Source organism: Agelaius tricolor, unplaced genomic scaffold (assembly GCF_023055355.1).
Source record: "Agelaius tricolor isolate 1412-34295 unplaced genomic scaffold, bAgeTri1.0.p SCAF_4, whole genome shotgun sequence".
Taxonomy (NCBI): Eukaryota; Metazoa; Chordata; class Aves; order Passeriformes; family Icteridae; genus Agelaius; species Agelaius tricolor.
Genome location: NW_027269264.1, coordinates 47,546,754 through 47,561,775, shown reverse-complemented (window position 1 = coordinate 47,561,775; position 15,022 = coordinate 47,546,754). Strand labels below are relative to the sequence as shown.

Sequence of the window (15,022 nt, the reverse complement as noted above, 5' to 3'; positions counted from 1 at the left end):
CAGAGCAGTAAGAAAGATGATGTCTTTGCAGACTTAGCATCCAGCACACCTCTGCCTGTAGTTCTTTCAAGCACATTATATACAAATAAAATAGTTTGCAAAATTTTTTTTAAAAAATCTCTTCTAATCAGTAAGCTACATCATCCTGTTGCCTTTTACAGTATCAAACTCAAATCACTACTCAGCCCAAACATTAGATGTTCACATCACTGCTTACTTATTTATTGTGTGTATAGTTGCATGATAGCTGATGTGTTTTAATTTCTTGAAGTGGACTCATCTCAGAAGCCTGAACCCATGACAGTGCTTTTGTTTCAGGGTTCAGATAATCTGAAATGGTTTAAATCTACAAGTCATGAGTAGTTCATGGTCATGAATATCCAGTAGTGACAGTTCTGATATTTTTTCCTTAGGTCAGGCAGCACTTCCATGATGCTGGATTTATGGCAGATGTTGATGTAGACCCTGGGTGCACACTGAACAAGAAGATCAGAAACGCTCAGCTTGCGCAGTATAACTTTATTCTGGGTAATGTATTAGTTGCCTTGTACTGGCTGACCGTTTTGTTACAGGGTTTGATCATTTTGTGAGTTGTAATCAGTGTTCTAGGTCAGTTTGTTCCTGAGAGTTTCCCCTGCAGAGAACCTCTCCTGCTGACATCATTGGCATTCCTTGTTTGGAGAGCTGTCCCTGAAGGGAGATCACTGTGACCCAAGGCATTATTGATACTTTTTGCTGTCTTCTGGTCAGCAGTATGGGGATAGATGGGAAGTCTCTTGTCCTTCATCAATCAGACTTTATGTATTTTTCCATCCTCCCAATAATTTATGCTCTTGCTTCTACTTCAGCAAAAGAAGTATGTTTCCATTGCATTCAGCCGTGGTACACTTCTGAACTAGGCATGCATGCATAAGAGAAGCCTCTTTCAGAGAGAGTGATGCAGGAAAAATTAGAAACTCATGCTGAAGTACATGATTTGAAGCAGCATGGTAGTCCTGTTGTGTGAATTGGGGGTCTAGCATTGGCCTTAAAACCATCTGGGATCCATTAAGAGTAGAAGGAGCCTTTGACAGAGAAACTCTACCCTCCAAGTAACTGAAAGAATGGTGAAGAATCACTTAATTGCTTTGCCTCTTGGTTGTTTGTAGTTGTTGGTGAAAAGGAGAAGGCAAGTGGAACAGTGAACATCCGCACCCGTGACAACAAGGTGCATGGGGAAAGAACCATTGCAGACACTGTGGAGAGGCTGCTGCAGCTGAAATCCTCTCGTTCCAGACAAGCTGAAGAAGAATTTTAACACCATCTGCTCTACCTGGCATATAAAGAATTTGTAGTTTTCCTAATTTAGTTAACCAGAGTTTTTGTTCTGAGCCAGATTTGAAGTATATTTCACATTTGGACCTCTTGCTCATTTTAATGGGGATCTTTCTTTAGTCAAAAATGCCTCTCTTTGTATAAAAAAAATCAAGTTTTTTGAAAACGTTGAAGTAAAGTTTCCTGGCTTTTAACCAGTGACATATGAAGCAAGATGAAATGACTTTCTGTGACTGCAAGGGAAACATTAATCAGGGGTATCTCTGGCATTCTATCTGCCCTGTTAAGAATAACATACATTTTGATAACATATTTTTCATGTCAGTTTAACAATAGATCTCAGGCTTAAGAACCCACATAGTAACCATGTGCTGCAGCAGCAGCTTCTGGAGTGTCTCCATGAGCAAAGAAGGTGATACCTTGCTATCCTGTCTCATGGTCTCTTACCAGCTGTGAATATATTGGCTCTGCAGAGCTCCCAGTCACATGAATGGAGACATGAACAGAGGCCTCCTGCTTCCATAGTGGTTGTTACCTTTGGCAGTGTCTCAGCTCCTGAAGTCAGGCATTCCTGACTCCACAGCGGGGCCTGTGCCACAGAGCACAGGGCTGCTAACCAAAGGCTACTGTGCCCCTTTCAAAGGCAGTCTCTGAAATGTGCTGGCTCTGCAGGTAAAGTCCACAGAGCTGTAGAAAGGGGATAACACTGTCTGGAAAAAGCAGGGCACATTAGGGCCAAAGCAGCAGGTAGTACTAGGAACAGAGGGTGTTTCTGTTCATATCTCTGAGCTGTCGTTACAGTAAGGGCATCTCTCACACAGAATCAAGAATGTACTAAGGTAGTGATTATTTCTTTAAGACAAATGCTGCTTTTCACTTAATTAGGTACAGTCCCATCCAGGCTTCCTTCCCAAGCCTCTAGTCCAAGGTATCACTTAATTAGCAGTTCTTCCTATCTTACTGCTGAGGGCTCTCATCTATTGATTCTGGGTTTGGTTTGGGGTTTTCCTCTACATCTGGCTAACAAGAAGCAAATGTCTGTCACTGACAAAAAAATAAAATCTTGGTCTGAGGTTTTTTTGCGTTTTTTAAATTTTAATAATCTTAACTAACTTGAACAGTTTCAAAAGGTGGTTGATTAACAGTTCATTTAAAAAGAAAAAAAAGCTATTGCTACTGCCAAAGCAAAGATGAGACAAGTCTGAGGACAGGTTTGAGCTTGCTCACCATTTGAAAGCCTCCATGTCTTGCTATTTCCATTATTGTCTGGGCAGAAGCATTTCATCCTGCATTTTCTCACCTATTTTACTCAGGGGTGATGGTCACATCTAATCAGTATTTGAACTCTTAGTGAATTCAGACCCAGCAGACTCTAACCCCTGCAATTTTCTGCAAAATCTATTTCATCCTACTCTCATTCATGGTGATTAAAGGTTCCATCTAACTGCTGTGGGGGGAAGAGGGGGAAATTGATTTTTCCCTGCCTTGCTGCTTTCAGAGTTACTTTTGTAAGGGTTGTTATTTTCTGTATTTTGCACCTGCTCTTCTTTGCTGAGAAGTGTCTGTTGCCCATGCAGTCACTGCAGTGGAAGCAGATGTCATCTACCCCTGGGGCAGCAGGACTTCATCAACTGGTGAAGCAAACCTGGTGTAGGTACCAGTAGCCAGAGTAAAGGAGCCACTAGCTCTGTTTCTCTCTAGAAATTGTGCTTCATATTGCCTTTCCACTGGTGTATTTGTTGATTTGCAGAGAGCTCTCCTTTCCTTTTGTGGGGATCCCTGGGCACACCAGACTGCCCAGGTTGTGTAGTGAGAAGCTGGAGCTGTAAAGCAGCTTTCTATGGCATGGCAGGTGTCAGTTTTGGAGAGGCTGTCCCTCTACCGTAACCTCATTTGCTGAGATTGTGCTCTTAAATACCAGCAGAACAACTGGTATGTACTGTGTGCACATATTTCTAGAAATACTGCCCAAGGCAGGGTTAGGCACAGCACAGAGCCCATATGGGGTGCTGACAGGACTGAGGTGTCTGCCTCCAGATCAGGTCAGCACAGTTCAGCTGTGGCTGTGCACAGAAATAAAGCTGGCTCTGAGGCTGTGCTCCCGCAGCCCTGTCCCTGCCTGAGCAGCAGCCTTCAGCAGTGCTCCTGATGGCTGCATCTGGCTACAGACAGCACTCCAGGAGTTAAGTCATAAATCTTCCTCAGAAGCTGAGGGCTAGTTTAGCATGTGCCAACCCAAGAAACATCTGGTATGCAAATATTACTGTGAGTCAATTGTCTTATTCCTTAGATAGTTGACAGCAGAGGCCCTGATGGGCTCTCCTTTATGGCAGTGCCAGCGTGTCTCCTTGAGTAAGGACTCTGCTCAGGGTTAATCCTTGAGGCTGGGAGAATCCTTGCCACAACCAATTCTCAGCAAGTGATTAACAGCATGCTAAACTTTGAAATATTGGGTAAGTGGTAAAAAAGATGAATTGTGCACATGTAATCCTTTAGACGGAAGCTGTTGACTGAGTCTAGGACTAAGCCTGAATCCAGCTGCACCTAGATTCCCCTCAGAAAGGAGTGTTGAATGCCTGGGACTTCTCCCTGAACCTCATGACTCAATGGCAGTAGGGTCTCCCTACAACAATTTTGCCTGATCCTGTTCTTTATGCAGTGAAAATCAAGTGTACCTTGACACTGAATCTTGTTAAAACACTGTTGCATTTACGATTAAGCTTCATTAGATCACTGTTTTACATTGATAAACATACTGCTATTGGTTACAAGTGCAATACTTCATCTATAGCACTGGCCTGGCACAAGCAGCACATTCTCTCCCTTGGTTCAACCAGAATTCCTCTGAACAGTGGCTTTGGTCACTGCTTACCATCCTTGGTAGCATAAGCTCCCCCCAAAGTACTGTGCATGTCTCCTAAGGCAGGATAATGCAGCTTGGCTGTCATAGATCGATGGTGGGAACACTTGTCAAGCAGGAAAGAAGCTCTTAAATAATTCATTCCAGAAGAAGGCTGAAACCCACCTCTCCAGTTTGGCAGAGCCTGCTCTGATTGCCAGCATTAGGTAAGAGACGTTCAAGTAATTTGCAATTTGCTTTTCACTCTGTTTATCCCTAGGAAAGTTTTCATGGGCATTTCCTGTGGAGTATTTGGTAAGGTATGTCTCCAACTCTGCTTTACTTCACAGCAAATTTAGTTTTACAGAATCACTGAATATGCTGAGTTGAAAGGGACCCACAAGAATCCAAGTTCAACTCCTGGCCTTCCACAGGACCATCCCCAGAAATGACACCTGAGAGCATTGCCAAATGCTTCTTGAGCTCTCTCAGGCTTGCTGCTGTGACCACTTCTCTGGGGAGCCTGTTGCTGTGCCCAGCCACCCTTTGGATGAGGACTCTTTTCCTAAAATCTGGCCTAAACCTCCCCTGCCACAACTTCAGGCCATTCCCTCAGTTCCTGTCACTGTCACCACAGAGGAGAGTTCAGTGCCTGCCCCTCCTCTTCCCTCATGAGGGAGTTGTAGCTCAGCGAGGTCTCCCCTCAGTCTCCTCTTGTCCAGACTGAACAAAGCAAGTGACCTTGGCCACTGCTTGCATGGCTTCTCCTCCAGACCCTTCACCATTCTCACTGCCCTCCTTTGGACACTCTCTAATAGTTTCATGTCTTTCTTACCCTGTGGCACCCAAAGCTGCCCCCAGCACTCGAGGTGAGGCTGCCCCAGCCCAGAGCAGAGCAGGACAATCCCCTCCCTTGCCTGGCTGGTGATGCTGGGCCTGATGCCCCCAGGACAGGGTTGGCCCTCCTGGCTGCCAGGGCACTGCTGGCTCGTGTTCAGCTCACCACTGACCAGGAGCCCCAGGTCCTTTTCCATGGCTTTGCTTTCCATGGCACTGCTCTCCAGCATCTCCTTCCCCAGTCTGTCTGTTCATCCAGGGCTGTCCTGGCCCAGGTGCAGAGTCCAGCACTTCCCTTTGTTGAGCTTCATGCAGTTGGTGATTGCCCAGTCCTCTCATTCGTCCAGGGCCTCTCTGCCCTCAAGGGAGTCAACAGCTCCTTCCAGTTTTGTATCTTCTGTGAACTTGCTTTGCATCTGATCCAGTCCTGTTTCCAAATAATTTATAAAGGTGTTGAAGGGTTTATAAAGGTTTATAAAGGGTTCCACAGGGCAGAGAATGGAGCCCTGTGGAACCCCACTGGTGACAGATCACCAGCCTGATGTCACCCCAGTCACTGTAACCTTTGTGGCCCACCCATGAGCCAGCTGCTCACACATCACAGGATGTGTTGATCCAGCTGTGAGCTGGACATTTTGTCCAGAAGAATCCTGAGAGCCAGTATCAAAAGCTGCTGAAACACAAAAAGTGAGAAGGCACATGGAATAACAGGGAAGGAAGTTACCTTATTGACAGATCATCCAACTATATACAAATAATGTATGGCAGTAATTTCTGTACCTGTCAGGAATCACTGTGCCAGGATTCAGTGTTCTGTGTAGCTCCTCAGTACTGCAAACTTCCTGAAAAAGTTTCCTCTGGAGCAGAGCCACCTGGATGCTGCTACTACGAAGGGTAATTCCACTAAGGTGCTCCCTGTCATATCTTGGGATGATAATACCTACTCCATTACACCACTGGGTCAGTCTGATGCAGTTGCAGTATTTAGATTCAGTCACATATCAATTCCTCTAGAAGCAGAGGAGGAGAACCCAGCTGTGAGATAAGCTGTTAGTTGCTGTAGGCACCTTTACTCAGTCAGTCTTGCCTGACTACATTTTTCCCACTGCATCCAAACCCAGATCATCCAGGCTCCTTGATAAAAGGGAATTGTTTCACTAAGTGACTTTTTCATTTTAAGACTAGACCAAGGTTAAGTGGTCTTTGAAAACTCATTTGAGGCCTTCAGCTCCTGTCCTGTATAATTTCCTTATTGCCTTCTCCATTATTTCTGAATTGCACAGTCATCTCTGGCAAAAATCTAAGCAATTGACCCTCAAATCTGACAATGATGAAGTGATGTGATGAAATTAAGAATTGCTAAAGGCTACACTTATTTTAAAAAAAGACAGAATTTAGTCATTGGTGCTTAAAGAGAATTGACAAAATCATTCAGCCTTTCTACACACTAGTATTTTCTGTCTGCCTTGGACAGGAATATTCTTTCAAAGTTGTCTGGATGTGGCTGATGCCTTATTAGCCACTGTGACTGAGCATGCTCACACAGAATGAGACACTTTTGGACCTCCACCAAAAGTTTTTTGTTTAACTTTTTTCATGTAGCCTCTGGAATATGGCATGCATGAACAGCTTCTGATAAATCACTGCAGGAACATGTGCTCAGATAAACTGGAGCAGCCAGGGACATTTTGTAGTGTTCTCAGACATCAAGGACAAATCATCTGGGCTACATGTTTAGTTTCAATACATCAGGTATCTGTCTTCCCCCAGAGCCTTAGAATTGCCTTGCTGAGATCCCCACGAGACAAGGAGAAACTGGAAAGAAGCAGAGATGAGACAAGAAAGCATGGAACAAAGACATGCCGTGCTCTCCCTGTTGTCATCCATGTGTGAAGTACAATTAAGCTACTTGGAGTCAGAACATCCCACCCTGTGAAAGGTTTATCTCACTAGATCAGAGGAGAGTATGTTCACTGCATGCCAGTTTGGGGCTGACACTTAGAACAGCTTTTGCTACTACCCATCACAAGAGGAAGCAGGCTTTTAAACGAGACTTTGATTGATTTTATTGCATTCCTGAAGCATGACTCTTCATTTTTTAAATATTCAGAACTTACCCTTTTACACTGAGTGTGTATGGCCACATCAGCACAGGTTAACTTAATACTCTGCAGGAGCTTAGAGGCAGAATGACAATCTAATCATGTTTGATGTGTGGATTTCCAATTGCATGCTTCAGGGACAGACGGTAGCCTGTCTAAAGCACATTGACAATAAAAGGAAAATTTCTCTGTGTTTTTCCTTTACTGGGATGCAGGCACATAAGGACATGAAATCTCTTTTCCCTGAGTATCTGCAAGGATGCCAGGCTGCACACCAGAACAGATTTGAATGAATTTGATTTTTTGGAAAGATACCTTTTGTTGGTGCACTCACTGAAATGTCAAACTGGGTTGAATTGCTAAGCATACCTTTCCAATAAGCCATTGTCAGCTGAGATTTAATAATCATACAATGACATTTCTTCATAAACACTCCATTTAGCTATGGGAAATGAGATCACACATAAGTATTCTGAGTTCTGCTCCTCACATCAGGACAGGTGTTGTTAGAAGAGGGATCAGGTGGAGTCTAAACACCTTCAGATCATAATAACAGCACAAAGAGATTAAATGCAGAGTTTATTTAGGAGAAATATTTCTTAGGATTTAAAATAATTTTATGTCTTTGAACAGATAATCCCTGAACTGACTGTACATACATTTTATCAAGTTTCTCCTTTCTGACTAACTCCACAGCATCAACAGGTGGAGCTATTTGTATCTTTTCCTGCCAGAGACTTTTCTGAGATTGTTCACAGGGTGGAAAGAAGAATTATTTCACAATGTTTGGGCTTTACTTTCTAATGAAAAGTTAGTTTTGGTTGTTTTCAGTGTCAACTTGTTCCACAGAACAAGAATTTCAGGCTCTGACTAGAAACGACCATCAAACAAACAAATCTCCATTTCCTCACAAGATACATTAACTTGTGTCATCCTGGATTTACAGGTGGGAATTCTGCAACCAGCTACAGCCTGGCCCTGAAATACCTAAACTGTAGGGAAACTGCCTTTTAGTCATCTTGAAACTTGCTGCTTGTCACACCAGTGAGTCACACCAATGGCACATCTGAGTCCCTGTCCCAGATGTGCCATTCCCTCATTCAGCTCCCTCCTCTGCCTGAAGGGGTTCAAACCCAAATCCCCAATATCCAAAAAAAAAACAAAAACCATATTGAGAGTTTAGGGTATCTCCTGTATACAAAAAGACAGGAGAAAAGTGAAGACAGTAAGGAAACAGACAAAACAGGGCCTGTGCTGCCAAACAGATCTGGGACTCCAATTGGGGATTTCAAACGCATTTATACTTTTTTAGGAAGGAGGTGCTCTCTTCTCACCACCAGCATATAAAGCTAGAGATTTTCTATTTCTGTTTTAATGAATCTTGAACTCTCAGCAGCTAAATCCTGCATTTTCAAGATGCTGCATGCAGATCTAGCAAAGCACAGAGTGCAATACTTTGGTATGTGGCTTTTTGTTCCCAACAACATGCTTTGCAAAACAGGGCTCTGCTTACAGGATAGTCTCTTATCCTGTAATTAACAAACTCATCAGAACCAGTATCATAAATCACTGATAAAATAATTTCAATCATCTTTATGTATGGGAGATAATGCAGGGGGACTATATGGCAAGCTGTCACTCTGATTATCAGCGTTTCCAATTGAAGGGAAGAAAGTCGCAGCTCCAGTTTGTGACATCGTTCTGCACATGAGTTAAGATACACCAAAAAATGCTATTTTGCTTTCTGGTCGTTGAAGAAAAGCAAGTATTGTTTTGCTAAGAAATAGTGTTACCCATAAAACTTTGAATGGAGAGAGGTATCAGTATGCATTTCATATTTCATTTTCAGCATGTCTCATCACAGTAAGTGAAGAACCAGCTGGAGGTCAGAACACTGACAGCATTCTTGTCCAGCTTTGCTGTAACCAGGATAAAGCACTGCCACTACTGGGAAACTGAACAAGCACATTTCAGCTTTCCTGAACAGCAGACAGGAGGCAATTTGGGCTTGAGCTGGAATGAGAGAAGGAAAAGGATGCAGGAATTGTGTGAGAGAAGGACAAGAAAAGAAGGAGACAGCTGGGTACAGCAAACAAGATAGTGCTTTTAAACTCAGACCTGGAATGGAGAAGCAGAGTTGTTACCTGCCTGTTTACATTTCTGTGCCACTTTGCAGCCAGCACAAGGCAAAACTCCAGGCAGAGGCAAAGCCAAGCTCTCAGAAGCCATCTGTTTGCATTGTTTGCTTTCCTCTTCACTTTCCCTTTCACAAAAGGGCATTGTCAAACTGCTGCAGGAATTATACCTGAAACAACCAAGGTGCAAGTGAGGAAAGCCCAGGAAGGCTGTTCCAATACCCCAACTCAGAGCTGAGTGAGCAACTTCTGAAAATCAATTTTCCTTTTTCAGCTTTTACCCAGAGTCCCTGGATAATGGAGAACCTTCTCCACAACAGCACCACCTCTGCAACCAAAAAGGATATGTCAGGAATTTTATCTCCAAGGCCAAAACTCTCTTTTCCCCTCCCTCTGTGCTGAAGAATATGCTGGCCTCCAGATACTGCTGAGTTATGGAGCAGAGCCTCAGCCAGCAGGCTGAGCTTGGTGCAGCTACCACACACCCAGAGTTAATCCATCTCACTTGCTCAGACCAGTGTTCATGGGCTTGCTGTACTGGGGGCTGCTAGGGAAGCACAGACACCTCTGCCAGGCTCACAGGGTGCTGGATGTTTGCTCTCCCCACTCTCCCAGCACAGATGGCTTTGTAGATAACAGAGGAGGTGACAGTACAAAGCTGAGCTGCATGTGTCAACCCAAAACAGGGGCAGTGACACCTCTGCTCTCATTTGTGTCATGAGCTACCAGATGGGTCCTCTCTGCAACTCCTTCCTCTTCCCCAGCACAGCTGGACAGCCAGCTCATTCTTAGCTCCAAGCCCTTGTGACAACACCATTTGGTTATGGACTGTTATTTATACTCCCTTTGTTGTGTAGCCACCTTTTGAACATGATAATATGAACTTAATTCAATTATCTCTATCACAGAGACAAAATACATCACAACAGTACCAGAGCAATCTCAAGAGAATTTCTGAAAATCCCCATTCACTGACAGCTGACCTATGTAACCCAGGGATTTATGCCAGCTGAAGGAATAAATGTCCAGCTCAAAATTATAACAGAAAACCAGGTTAAAGTTTCAATTTCCCATCCTCAGCTCTGTCCCTTCATCACAGGGTCAGCTTTCTTAAGAACTGTCCCACTGATGTGGCAGTAAATCTTATAATATGTTTAATGAAATACTATTAATGTGGTGCCAAGGAACCCCAACAAGATCAAAACCTCATTGTTCAAAGCTGTACAGAAGCAGGCTCTGCTCTGAAGTGATGGTGATCTAATTATGTGGGGGCACCAGGAGTGCACAGCACTGCACTGACTTAATCCCTGTCACCCTGCCCAGCCCTGGAAGAACTTCAGGCTTGGCAAAGAGGGCTCTGCTCACCACACTGCACTTCTTCTGTCTGCTCTGCCAAGCCAAGCCAAGCCAAGCAGCATTTTTTATGAGATGCATTTTGTTAGAAGAATGAGCAGCCATGCCTCTGTGTGTGTGCAGAGGTGCAGAGTCTGTCTGCAGCACTGCAAACTGCCACAGAACACTGGGATTGCTGTTTCTTGCACCACATACTCTCACCAGCTGCCAGTATGCCCTCACTCTGTTTTTCACATCAGAGTGGCAACTGGATCCCACTATCAGCCACAGAAAGTGAGGAGAGACATGTTCAAAACTTTTTTTCATTTTGAAAATTATGGAGCTTCTCTGCTGTTTAAATTGCAGTCATGAACAGCCCTTCTCCAAGTTACTGCATAGTTTTATTTTTGTCTTGAGACACAGACTCCCTCTTTTCAATGGCACCACTGGCACCTCAACTTTTTGACACCTTTTTTTTCTCCATACTTCAAGGGCTGGTTTGGCCCAACAGCTGCCCACCATTTGTAGAGAGGAGCCCTGGGAGCTGCTGCTTCTTCAGAAGTTGCAAAAGGAAAAATCAATCAATCAATCAATCAATCTGTCCTTCTCTGGCCTACCCTCACTTATGGTATGTCAGGCTCATTATTGATTTAGTGCTCAAAATAACAGTGCCCTTAAACTGTTTTGATCAATAGAAGGTGTCCAGTTCTTCAGAGACAGCTATCTTCAGAAACTGTAATGGATAATAAAGTCTGGGGAAAACAAAATCTAACTCACTGATTACTTTTTCCCAACTGTTCACCAGCAGGGCCTTCAGCCCTGGCACATAGGGCTGCCAAGCAGGCAGTTTTCATCACACTTCTTGACCCAGCACAATTCTAGAGGGAAATGAATGTATGCTGAGGGTTTGCAGCCCTTTTGGCATTACTACTGTACATAACCTTCTGCACTGTTTAGGCACCAGTTTTGTTGGTTGGAAGATCTGTCTGAGCCATTCACAAGGGCTCAATCCCTCTGTAATTCTAATATCATAGAATTAGAGAATGGCTTGGGCTGGAAGGGACTTTAAAGGTCACGCTGCCATGGGCAGGGACACCCTTCACCAGACTAGGCTGCTCAGAGCAGCATCCAGCCTGGCACTGAACATCTCCAGGCTTGGGGAATCCACAGTTTCTCTGAGCAACCAATTCCAGCGCCTTACCGCCCTCCCAGCAAAGATTTTCTTCCTAATATCTAATCTCAATCTACCCTCTATCAATTTGAAGCCATTCTTCTTTGTCCTGTTGCTCCAGACTCTTGTAAAAGTCTCTCTCCATTGATCTTGTAGGTTTCCTTTAGCTACTGTAATGACACAACTGGGTCACCCCAGAGCCTTTTCTTTCCTAGCCCCAATTCACTCAGCCTGCTGTGCATGGTGCTTTGGATGCAGCATCACTTTCCTTTTTTCTTCTTTTCTTTTCTTTTCTTTTCTTTTCTTTTCTTTTCTTTTCTTTTCTTTTCTTTTCTTTTCTTTTCTTTTCTTTTCTTTTCTTTTCTTTTCTTTTCTTTTCTTTTCTCTCCTTCAGAAGGCAGGTGAGCAATGAAGATGTTTCTACACAGCTCTGGAGTGTGAAGAAAGATCCATATAATCCTCTTGAAGTGGAAAAAAACAGCAATTTACTTTTTCCCTTCCTCCTTCAAATGGTTTTCAGTCTTCATGGTGGAGGTGGAGAGATTTTTCTCTCCAGAGCTCTTTATTATTGTTGGACTTCTGCAGCACTATAAAAAGAAGCATTTATACTTGGCAAGAATCATTGCTTCTCGAGAGAAGGGAAGAGCTGGTGGAGGGGAGGTGCTGGGCAGGGAGGGCAGCATCACCACCCTCAGCAAGGATTATGGGGTGTAATAGCAGTACACAGGGATTTAATAAAAATTAATCTCATTAAAGAACTGCAGTCCAATAGTTTTCATCCTCAGACATGACTCAGTGCAAGACAGGCTGGTTTTTTCTCCATTCCAGTTGCAAAAAACATTTGGTTCTCAGTTACCCTTCAGTAAATGCAGAATGGGAAGACTGAGAACTGTATTATGACATGACATTATCAGTAAATGCAGAATGAGACTGAGGACTGAATTATGACGTTATTTGTTTCACACTCTGAAAAGGGCTGAACTTGCTGGGTATGTTCCTAGTCCATTCTTGCTTTTGACAATCTTTTGCTTTTGAGTTGCAGCTGTGGGGGCTGTCAGCAATGAGATTCTTGTGAATGCATCTTTAACTGTTCTAGGCTGTCTAAGGAGCTGCCATCATTCAAGCAAATCAATGTTTTGAATTCACCCACCTGAATACCTACCTGCTATCTGTCTCAGCTTTAGCAGGGCTTCTGTAGCACCATTATTGACAAATGGGTGAAGCCTGGACTAGATATGTGGGTATGAGAGGTGTCTGAACTAACAGGGCTGAAAGGGCAAAGGGCAGTGGCTGGTGATGTGCCTGAGGCTGATGCTGGGGCCAGTTCTGTTCAGCATCTTCATCAGAGATGTGGATGATGGGACAGCACGTTCACACTGTGAGCAGTGGCTCCACACCAGGGGGTTGTGCCACCATTCAAAGGGTCCTCAGTGGGCTCAAGTAATGGGCTGACAGGAACCCCAGGCAGCTGGGCAAAGGGAAATTCAAAGTCCTGCACTCTCTGCACCAGCACAGGCTGGAGCCCAGTTCACCGGGAAGCTGAGAAGGAGCTGGGGACAGGGTGGATATGAGGCAGCAATGGGCCCGTGCAGCACAGCCCAGCAGCATCCTGGGCTGCACGGGGCAGGACACTGCCTGCAGGCCAGGGAGGGGCTCCTGCCCTCTGCTCAGCCTGGTGAGACACAGCTGGGATGCTGCACAGCGTGGGGGCTCCCCAGCAGAAATAACACAGACGCACTGAAGGGAGCACTTCAAAGGTCACAAAGATGATGAAGGAAGTCTATGAGGAAGAAATCACACATGCTGTTTCAGGTATGATGGAAATGGAATCAGCAGCAGGTGGCTAGAGGAGCTGAGCTGGAGACTGGAAAGCATAAACTTTTTCAGAAAAGACCCATTCACTGTTATCAGAAGTTTTCAACTTAAGAACTCACAGTCATGCCAATTTAATCCAAGGTATATTTAGCTCAACACCTGAAACTTCATTCAAAATTATCCAAAGCTTTGCAAAGCTGGGTTTTTCTGTGTGAACACAGATGGAATTTCAAGCAAAAAAAATGTTGCAAAGCAATTTTAAGTTCATTTCTCATTTAATAAACGGGAAAAGGGCAAGCACCTTGCTGCTGAAAATCTTATGAATTGCAGTTTTATTCAGCTTGTTCTTCAAAGGAGCATGACTTGGTACTTGAGGTAGAAATCATGTTCAGCACATCATTTTAGGACTGTCTTCAGATGTCACAAATAGCAATTTCATATGAATCATGGTTTGAATTGCATGTGTTAATAAATAACACCCAGTGCCATGTAACAGATAGAAGCTATTCAACAGCAAAGAGGAATAGTGAACAGCACAGCTCATCAGTTACCACGCAGTACCCCTCCAGTATTTATGGCAGGGAAATGTAGGCACAGAAAGGAAATTAGACAGGATATTGGAGTTAACACCATAATTTCATAAACATGTTAAATGTTATTTCTCAGCAGTTTCTGGGGCTGCACACAGGGTCAAACAAATGGACACAGGTCAAAGTTTTAATTGCTTATCAATATTTCAGTGAGAACTTCAAGTTTGCCACATTTTTTCCTATGGAAGGAAAATGATAGCTATGATACTATTTTTTTAATCTAATAAGATGTCACTCATTCTATAATACACGTTTTCAAAGTGAATTCTGATCTTCTCATAGTTGAAAATATCTTCAGTGAAGTATCTTTTTACTCATTGAAAAACTCCTGAACAGCTACTTTTGAACTGTCTAGACATTCTGAGTTCAGCTGTTATTTTACAAGCTAGGTATCATTGCCATTTGAAAAAATATATTATTTCGTATAGAAAGAGGCATTTTTAGTCATAAAATGGCTCAGAGCCTAGATCATCAAAGGTAAGTGTTCCCAAAGTGGTGAATTCGGAGGCAAATTATTCCTTATTCACAAGCTCATACAGCGGTGGCACAAGGGGAAAGTAGCAAGTCCTTCACTGAGACAGTGAAAATCCTTCTCTTATGAAAACTGCTCATGTTTTGATTCATTTTATCAGTCACCAGTGGCAACCACTGTTTGGAGCTTTCCATGGACATTTTGCCTGACCATAGGCCTGTGGCTGGGCTTTGGGATCCACCTGGAGGGGATCACTGCTTAGCACAACACAGGCAAGCGGATCCAGAGAGCACCTGGATTCATAACAAGATCTGTCTCACCTGGAACCTCTCACTGTTTCCCAGAACTCCAAGTTGCTTTCTTTTTGCACCAAAGTAGCTGCAAATAAAACAAAATACTTCCCCTTCTAAGCTGT

The 15,022-nt window shown here is 43.7% G+C and overlaps 1 protein-coding gene across 2 annotated transcripts in view; it reads left to right on the top strand.

The window, feature by feature from the left end:
- TARS1 (threonyl-tRNA synthetase 1) overlaps positions 1 to 2,386 on the top strand; it is a 28,509-nt gene extending 26,123 nt beyond the window's left edge. For both annotated transcript variants that reach the window (XM_071425583.1, XM_071425582.1), the window contains exons 18-19: positions 414 to 528; positions 1,149 to 2,386. In XM_071425583.1, the coding sequence (XP_071281684.1) occupies positions 414 to 528; positions 1,149 to 1,297 (264 nt within the window). In that variant the 3' untranslated portion in view covers positions 1,298 to 2,386. The remainder of the gene's footprint in view (positions 1 to 413; positions 529 to 1,148) is intronic.
- The last annotated feature ends 12,636 nt before the right edge of the window (positions 2,387 to 15,022 follow it).